The sequence below is a fragment of the Melospiza georgiana genome, chromosome 24, assembly GCF_028018845.1.
Source record: "Melospiza georgiana isolate bMelGeo1 chromosome 24, bMelGeo1.pri, whole genome shotgun sequence".
In the NCBI taxonomy this organism is placed as follows: Eukaryota; Metazoa; Chordata; class Aves; order Passeriformes; family Passerellidae; genus Melospiza; species Melospiza georgiana.
Genome location: NC_080453.1, coordinates 6,608,101 through 6,617,550, shown reverse-complemented (window position 1 = coordinate 6,617,550; position 9,450 = coordinate 6,608,101). Strand labels below are relative to the sequence as shown.

At 58.5% G+C, this 9,450-nt stretch overlaps 1 protein-coding gene across 1 annotated transcript; it reads right to left on the bottom strand.

Annotated features, from left to right (window-relative positions):
• Nucleotides 1-2,679: 2,679 nt before the first annotated feature.
• On the bottom strand, nt 2,680-7,537 carry C24H1orf216 (chromosome 24 C1orf216 homolog). Its single transcript, XM_058040233.1, has 2 exons — nt 7,467-7,537; nt 2,680-5,088 (listed from the first exon to the last, which is right to left on the bottom strand). The coding sequence occupies exon 2, from the start codon at nt 5,070-5,072 to the stop codon at nt 4,272-4,274; it is 801 nt and encodes a 266-aa protein (XP_057896216.1). The 5' UTR covers nt 5,073-5,088; nt 7,467-7,537; the 3' UTR covers nt 2,680-4,271.
• Between the last annotated feature and the right edge of the window lie 1,913 nt (nt 7,538-9,450).

Sequence of the window (9,450 nt, the reverse complement as noted above, 5' to 3'; positions counted from 1 at the left end):
ACTTGATTTTGGTTTAATGCCATTATTTTAACTTTCAAAGCAAGGCAGCATTTGCCAAACCCTGCTTTGTGCAGTAAAACTGGCCCAGCGTCACAGGGATTTGCTATAACAGTAATAATAAACTTTCAGAGGAGGCCTTAAAACCAGAGGGGTCAGGCATGGGAATTCAGACTTGGATGCTGTGGGGTCCATAGCTCAGATCCCCCCAAAGTGGCTCCAGGTCAAAGTGGCTCCAGGTTTCTACTCAGATCCTGCTGCTGCATTCCCACTGACCTGGAGGTGTTTAGGGATGGAGCATTTGCCCTGAGAGCCAAATTAATCCCTCTGTGAGGTGAGAATTCAACCCCTTTATGAAGGGCTTGGCACTCCTTGAGGATGGGGAAATCCCTGGCGTGGAGTGCTGGGTCAGATCCTGCCCGTGGCACCAATCCCACCTGGATTGCACCCACAGGGGGCTGAGCGTGGGATGCAGGGTCAGAGTGTCCTGGGGAATGGGATCCTCAGATTGTCCTGGGGAATGGGATTCTGCCCCTGCAGGGTCAGAGTGTCCTGGGGAATGGGATCCTCAGATTGTCCTGGGGAATGGGATTCTGCCCCTGCAGGGTCAGAGTGTCCTGGGGAATGGGATCCTGCCCCTACAGGGTCAGAATGTCCTGGGGAATGGGATCCTGCCCCTACAGGGTCAGAATGTCCTGGAGGGTGAGATCCTGGCCCTATAGAGTCAGATTGTCCTGGAGGGTGAGATCCTGGCCCTACAGGGTCAGAATGTCCTGGGGAATGGGATCCTGCCCCTGCAGGGTCAGAGTGTCCTGGGGAATGGGATCCTGCCCCTGCAGGGTCAGATTGTTCTGGGGAATGGAATCCTGGCCCTATAGGGTCAGATTTTCCTGGGGAATGGGATCCTGCCCCTGCATGGTCAGAGTGTCCTGGAGGGTGGGATCCTCAGATTGTCCTGGGGAATGGGATTCTGCCCCTACAGGGTCAGATTGTACTGGAGGGTGAGATCCTGGCCCTACAGGGTCAGATTTTCCTGGGGAGTGGGATCCTGCCCCTGCAGGGTCAGAATGACATAGCTGGTGGGACACTGCCCCTACAGGGTCAGAATGTCCCGGGGAATGGGACACTGCCCCCTCCAAGCTGGCCTGGGCTCAACCCTGCAGCGTTTTGTGTCTTTATTGTTGATTTTTTTTCCCCCCCACAATTGGTCGGGTTTTTAATTAATTCCCAAATCTCATTTGGGGCACACGGGAGCTGGGGGTGGAAAAGCTCTGTCTGAAGTTGGTTTTGCAAATCAGTTCTGGCCATCTCCAGCCAGGTCCTGGGGCAGGAGCATCAGGCTCCCAATAACCAGAGAGGAAGCCTCTTGTTGCCAGAGCAGATCCACCTCTTTGATGTGCTCCCGCAGTTATTCTTTCATTTCTTGAGCAAATAATCTGGATTTTCACAATATTTACCTTGGAAATAATTATTTGTGTAAAGCATTTGACCAAGACAAACAGAGAATCTCTCAGTCTTGCTGCGGGGCTGGGAGGGCTCACGTTCCCCCGAACCTGAGGGAGCATGGGCTCCATGGAGAGTGGATGAGGTGAGAAAAGGGCTCCGAGAGGAGCACCCCCCATCCTGTGGAACCCCCGAGGGCTTGGACAAACGGACGAGGACGGAAAAATGTGGCTACTCTGCCCTCCATGCCTTGCTGTGCCTGCACATGGATCCCCGAGTTGCATCCCTGGATTCCCACAGAGGCTGGAAAGAAGCAGGAAGGGTAGGGGGGAAAGGTGACAGAGGGTTCAAAGGGCTGCCACAGCCTCGGTTTTTCATCTCTGGTTAATCTCTGTGAAGCCTGAGGCAAAGTCACCTTTGGGTCAACACTCAGGTGTTGTTATCTGCCACCCCCATCACCCGGAGCTGCCCCCAGCCCTCCCCACCAGCAGGGCAGGGGGCCAGCAACCCGGGAATCCGGTCTCCCCGGTTCCAGAAGGTGAATCCTGCACTCAAACCACACCCCGGCTGCCCCAAAGCACAGAGGAAGGAGCAGCACACACCGGGGTTTATAAAAAACCTGTAAAAACTGAGCAGAAGGTGAATCCTGCACTCAGACCGCAGCCCGGCTGCCCCACAAGAGAGAGGAGGAGCAGCACAGACCGGGGTTTATAAAAAACCTGTAAAAATTCAGCAGAAGGTGAATCCTGCACTCAAACCTCACCCCAGCTGCCCCAAGGCACAGAGGGAGGAGCAGCACACACCGGGGTTTATAAAAAACCTGTAAAAACTGAGCAGAAGGTGAATCCTGCACTCAGACCGCAGCCCGGCTGCCCCACAAGAGAGAGGAGGAGCAGCACACACCGGGGTTTATAAAAAAAAACTCTAAAAATTGAGCAGGTGGGGAATCCTGCACTCAGACAGCACCCCGGCTGCCCCATGGAACAGAGGGGAGGAGCAGCACACACCGGGGTTTATAAAAACCTCTAAAAAAGAGCCTGGATGAACTGCCAGTGCTGGCCCAGATGGGCCCAGGGTGCAGGGATGGGAGGAAGGTGCCAACACCTGTGCCCTCCACCTGCCATTCACCCAAGCTCCACCTGTGTATGCCCCAGCCCCTATAGTGAGCACAGGGCGGCTGCTCCCAGCCCCGCAGCCTTGGGAAGGGAAAGGAAGGAACAAATCCAGCTGGGGCTCGGCTCCTTCAGCTCCAAGGCTTTTATTAAGGTGTACAACATGGCCACAATCACAGGTCTGGGATACAACAGAGGCAGCAGGAGCTGGACACAAGCGAGCAGGAGGGAGGTGAGGGCAGCAGGAGCCTTGCAGGAAGCTGCCAGAATCCTCCAGTGCTGGCACAGGTTGCTTTGAGCTGAGTGCACCCTTTCCCACCAAAATGTCCTTTTTGGGAGAGGATTTTCGTGGATCTCCTGACTTCACCCGCTGGCAGCAGCCCAAAGGGGGGCAGAGCCCGTGCCCCATGTGGGACAGGAGGAGGCTGGTGCTGCCCGTGGGGCACTGCTGGGCTTGGCCATGGTTGTTTATCACAGTCCAGGAGCATCTGGTGGGTGGTGGGTGCCAGGATGTGACCAGGCTGCCAGGCTCTGCTGCTCCCTGGGCTCCTCGGATGGCAGGCAGCACTTTGGCTGGGAGGAATCTCTGGAATCCTCCTCGCCCTCCTCTGCAGGTGAGAAATGGAACCGGTGCCCAGCTCTGATGGCAATCAGGGCAGGATGGGGAGTGCAGACCCCTCTGGCTGAGCCCTCACCAGCACTCAAATGGAATGTGTGTCCTATGGATGCACAGCGAAGCACAGCAAACACACACAGCACCTCCTTTTCCATCTCTAGGTAAGACAATTGTTCTTTGGGTTCTGTGTGCAGCTCTCACTGGATAAAATGCAGATTCAAAAACAAAAAAAAATCTTTTTGCTCCCAAATGATAAATTAATATAAACACCAACACCACAAGTTCGTGAGCAGCTTTAGGATCATGCACTGAGTGAGAGCATTGCCCACAGCAGACAGACACGCACGCACACATAGACCTAAATTAACTTTTCACTAATACTGACATTAAAAACATCCATTGTATTGGATCATTTGACTTAAATTTACTTTCCAGCATTCCGAGGCCACTTTTCAGAATGATTTTTTTTTTCTCTTTTACAGCCCAGCACACCTCACTCTCACCAAAAAGCAATGTTTACCAGGGGCTGGGCTATGGCTGCAGGGATGCACTGGTGCAGGTGGGATGTGGGGATGCAGCAGTGCTGGAAGTGCTTTCCCAGCGAGGTTTGGAAGCCTCAATTCCTGGGGAGGTTTAGAAGCCTCACTGCCCTGGGGCTCCAGCACAGCCATCCCAGCACGGCTGTGGCTAAGCCAGGCTCAACAATGAACTACATTAGGTTTAAAGATGAGCCTGGTCACCTCCAGCTCAGCAAACCCCAAGGTCCCGAGGTCGACCCAGCCCAGTGCCACAGCATGGCCATCCCAGCACTGCTGTGGCTTAGCCAGGCTCAACAACGGACTAGACTCAGTTTAAAGATGAGCCTGGTCACCTCCAGCTCAGCAAACCCCACAGCCCAGTGCCACCCCAGACCTGCATGCAGGACAGAACAAATCCCAGTGCAGAGGATGATGGAGATGAACTCTTCATCTTGGGGACTCTTGGCTGCGTTGGAGAGAGATGGGAAGGGCAGGGTGGGCACCCAGGCACGGGATGGAGATGCCACCAGCCAACACCACGGCACCCAGAGGGTGAGGGCTGGGCCGGGCCGCTCTGGTGGCACCTCAGGGCCCAGGGGCAGCCGCAGCAGCGACGCAGGCCGGGCCCTGCTGCATGCAGCGGATGAGCTCCTTGCGATTATCCAGGATGGTGTCGAAACTCTCCTGCAGCCGGTTCTGCTGGTCCACAAGCCTCTGCTGCAGGCCGTGGATCCAGCGCAGCAGGGCCAGGCGCCGGTACATCACCAGCTGGATGTGGTGCTTCTCCTTCTCCTGCTCCTTGAAGCGCTCCTTGTCCTGCAGGTGCTGCACGGCCTCCGCCAGCGCCGGGAGCAGGGTGCCCAGCTCGGCCTCAGCCTCAGGGGGGCTCTCAGCCCGGGGGGCACAGGCAGGAGGGTCCCAGGCGGTGCTGCAGGCGCTGTCGGGGCTGTCGATGCTGAGGGAGCTGCTGGCATAGCCGTTATCCTCGGCGGGGGAGCTCGGGGCCCTCTCACAGCCCTCCTGGGCAGCGCTCTGTCCCCCTGCCCCGCTGACCTCGGCTCCCTCAGGGGGGCTGCGCTCCCCCTGCTCGCGCTGCGTGTCACCCGGGCCCGGGGCGCTGTCCCTGAGCCGGCCCTGCGCCATCTGTCTCTGCATTAATAACAGCAGATTATCAGAGGGATTTGTGGTGTTTTCGCTGCGGCTGGAGCGCTCCTCGGGCGGGGACCCCGGCGCTGGCTGGCTCCAGTTCTCGTTGCTGTCACACACCTCTCCCACGAAGTTGGAGTTGGAGTCCGGCCCATGTCCCGCCCCTGGGAGGGCCGTGCCCAGCGCTGGGCGCCCCCGGCCCTGCCGGAATGGGGAGTTTGCTGGGCACACAGCAAACATCTCACCGCTGTCCTGCCTGCAAGAGAGACACGGAGCCGTGACACACCTGTGGGCATGTGGGCTGAGAGCTCAGGGCAGCTACAGTGGGGGAAAACATGCTCATTGCTTTGTTTACCTCTTTATTTACCTCTTCAAAGGCACTGGACCTACCATGGGGTCAGTGTTCCTGGGTGTTGGACTGCTGCTGTCAGCATGGCCCCATGCAACACCATGGAATCATGGAATGGATTGGGTTGGAAGGGATGTTAAAGCTCATTTAATTCTCACCCCTTGCCATAGGCAGGTGTGCCACCCATCCAAGGGCATCTTCCCCCCTGATGCAGAAGCTCAAGGAGGCACCTCCCATCCCATCTCCCTTCCCGGAGAGCTCCAGTGCCAGCCCCTGTTCCTGCAGCATCCCTTGGGCGATGCCAAAGGGCATCACGGGGCTCAGGCACGCAGCTGCACGTGCTGCTGGCACCATTTGGGCCGTGCCTGATGCAATTAATCCCATGCTGGTAAAGGTGTGCTTGGAAGGAGATGCTTTCCCAACAGCAATAAATGTCCTTCAGCAGCTGAGACTGCCTGGGCTCCTCTGCACAGTCACCTGCCCTGAATCAGGGTGGGGGGCTGGCCTCAACCTGTGCCCAAAGTGGTGACAGCACTGACCTTCCCTCTCTGCAGGACGGAACAGACTGGCCCAGAAAAGGGAAGGTTGGAGTGTTCCTTGCCGGGTCACCAGCAGCGAGAGGCGCTCTCCAAGCCTTCTCCTACAAGGAATCCTCACAGGAACCGCAGCAAGGAACCCATCGGGGGTCCCGGTCTGACCCCGGCCAGCAGTGGGGCAGCAGGAGGGGGCCAGGAGCCCGTGCCCAGCCCAGAGGCTCGGGAACCCCGGGATCCCCACCCCGCAGTGACATCTGCTCGGGCAGGGCTGGGTGACACCCCCATAAAACCGCTGCACCCCCATAAAACCACTGCACCCCATAGAGCTGCACGCCATAGGAGCTGCACCCCCTAGAGCTGCACCCCATAGAGCTGCACCCCCATAGAGCTGCACCCCATAGAGCTGCACTCCCTAGAACTGCACCCCATAGAGCTGTACCCCCATAGGAGCTGCACCCCCATAGAGCTGCACCCCCATAGGAACTGCACCCCATAGAGCTGTACCCCCATAGGAGCTGCACCCCCATAGAGCTGCACCCCCATAGGAACTGCACCCCCATAGAGCCGCACCCCATAGAACTGCACCCCATAGAGCCGCACCCCATAGAACTGCACCCCCATAGGAACTGCACCCCCATAGAGCTGCACTCCCATAGAGCTACACCCCCATAGAGCTGCACCCCATAGAGCTGCACCCCATAGAGCTGCACCCCATAGGAACTGCACCCCATAGGAGCTGCACCCCATAGAGCTGCACCCCATAGAGCTGCACCCCATAGGAACTGCACCCCATAGGAGCTGCACCCCATAGAGCTGCACCCCATAGAGCTGCACCCCATAGGAACTGCACCCCATAGGAGCTGCACCCCATAGAGCTGCACCCCATAGGAGCTGCACCCCATAGGAGCCTCACTCCATAGAGCTGCACCCCATAGGAACTGCACCCCATAGAGCTGCACTCCCATAGAGCCGCACTCCATAGAGCTGCACCCCATAGGAGCTACACCCCATAGAGCTGCATTCCATAGAACTGCACCCCCATAGGAACTGCACTCCATAGAGCTGCACCCCATAGAGCTGCACCCCATAGAGCTGCACTCCATAGAACAGCACCCCCATAGGAATTGCACCCCCGTAGAGCCGCACCCCATAGAGCCGCACCCCATAGAGCTGCACTCCATAGGAGCTACACCCCATAGAGCCGCATTCCATAGAACTGCACCCCATAGGAGCTGCACCCCATAGAGCTGCACCCCATAGAGCTGCACCCCATAGGAGCTGCACTCCATAGAGCCGCACCCCATAGAGCCGCACCCCATAGAACAGCACCCCATAGAGCCGCACCCCATAGAGCCGCACCCCATAGAACAGCACCCCATAGAACTGCACCCCCATAGAGCCGCACCCCATAGAGCTACACCCCATAGAGCCGCACCCCATAGAGCTGCACTCCATAGAACAGCACCCCCATAGAGCTGCACTCCATAGAACAGCACCCCATAGAACTGCACCCCCATAGAGCCGCACCCCACAGCAGCGGGGCCGGGCTGCGCCGCCGGGGGATGCGCGGTCGGAGGGGCTGAGCCCGGGAGCATCCCTGCCCTGCAGAGCCCCCCGGAGCATCCCCGGAGCATCCCCGGAGCATCCCCGCAGCCTCCGGGACCCCGGCCCCGCTGGGGGGTCCCGCTGCCCCCGCCGAGCCCCCGCAGAGCCCCCCGAACCCTCCCCCGCGCGGCCCCCAGCACTCACCGGCCCGGTCCGGCCCTGCTGCAGCCCCGGTCCCGATGCCGGCCCCGGTGCGGGCTCCGTGCGCCGCCGCCGCCGCCGCGGGTGGGAGCGGGAGCGGAAGCGGCCCCGCGTGGGGAGGTGACACGGCCGCACTTCCGACAGCGCCCGCGGGGCTGGGGGGGACCGGGATGGTGGGGAGGGATGGGGATGCTGAGGGGGATAGGGATGCTGGGGATGGGGGACAGGGATGATGCGGGGGGGGATAAGGATGCTGGGGGCGACAGAGATGCTGGGGGGAAACAGGGATGCTGGGGGGGGATAGAGATGATGGGGGGTGCAGGGATGCTGGGAGGGTAAAAGGGTTATTGGGGGGACAGGGATGATGGGGGGACAGGGATGTGGGGGGGGACAGGGATGATGGGGTGGTCAGAGATGCTGGATGCTGGGGGGATGACCAGGATGCTGGGGAGGGCAGGAATGCTGGGGGAAACAGGGATGTTGGGGGGAAAAGGGATAGTGGGGGGGACAGGGATGTTGGGGGGACAGGGATGTTGAGGGGGACAGGAATGCTGGGGGGGGGACAGGGATGTTGGGGGGTGCAGGGATGCTGGGTGGAACAAGGATGCTGGGGGGAAAAGGGGTGCTGAAGGGGGACAGGGATGCTAAAGGGGGACAGGGATGCTGAAGGGGGACAGGGATGCTGGGTGGGTGCTGGCGGGAGCTCCCCGACACAGGCAGGGTGGCTGAACTGGGACACTCTGGCTCCTTCCCAGCGGCCCGTGGGTCCCGTGAGGCTCAGCAGGTCCCCGTGGCCATGGGCTCGGAGCTGAGCGCTCAGTGCGTTCTTTATTCCCCTCGCCCGGAGCCGCGGTGTCGGCGCTGGGAAAGGAAAAGGCTCAGGAACATCAAACGGTTCCCACAGGCCCCCACCCGGCGCGGGGGTCACATGAAGCCCCGGGAACGTCTCGGGGGATAAAGGGGCTTTGTGGGGCTGGGGCTGACAGCCCCACACTGCCCAGTGAGCCCCAGAGCTGCCCCGGGCGGGGATGGCCCCATCTCACCCGATGTGGCCTTGCCTGGCATCCTGTGCGAGCTCTGGGATGGACACGGTGTGACAGGGATGGACACGGTGTGACAGTGGTCACAGGGGTTTTCAGGTGAGGGAAGAGATGAGAATGTTGACTCTATGTTCAGAAGGCTTGATCTATTATTTTATGATATGCACGACATTAAAACTATACTAAAAAGAATAGAGGGAAAAGTTTCATCTCAGAAGGCTGGCTAAGCTAAGAATAGAAAGGAATGAATAATAAAGGTTTGTGTCTGGGACAGAGAGTCCAAGCTAACTGGTCTGGGATTGGCCATTAATTATAAACATCTAAGATGGGCCAATCACAGATGCACCTGTTGCATCCCACAGCAGCAGATAACCATTGTTTACAGTTTGTTTTTGAGGCCTCTCAGCTTCTCAGAAGGAAAAAATCCTAAAGAAGGATTTTAATGAAAAGATGTCTGCAACAACATGGCATAAGCAGACCACCCTCCACAGCCCAAATTCCCTCCACAGCCCAACCCCAGGCTGGGCTCAGCACCTCTCACCAAGGGGGAGGAAGAGGGATGGAGATGCTTTCGGGATGGACAAAAATCCTTTTGAAAGCTCTGAATTGCTGGAGGTGGGATGTAGGGAGCAGATGTTCCCCCATGACATGGTGAGGGTTTGGAGCAGTGCGATATGTGAGTGATAAATAAGTTGGTTTAATTTCTCATCTGCCTGACAGGGCCCTTGACATCCTCTCCTGCTCCTGGCTGCTCCAAGGGCTTTGACAACTGCATGGAGGAGCAGTCAGAGGGGCAGGACCAAGAGCTGTAACTGGGACACTGCAAGAATCCTTGGGCTGCAGCTCCAGGGGAAGGCTGGGATTAAAGGAACAAACCCTTCCTGCCACGCAGGAAAGGCAGGAGCTGACTCAGGCACCTGGGCAGGGCAGAAAGAGGAGTTTGGGTT

Bases quoted from the DNA above. Each gene is read 5' to 3' on its own strand.
- C24H1orf216 (XM_058040233.1), bottom strand. From the start codon at position 5,072: ATGTTTGCTGTGTGCCCAGCAAACTCCCCATTCCGGCAGGGCCGGGGG.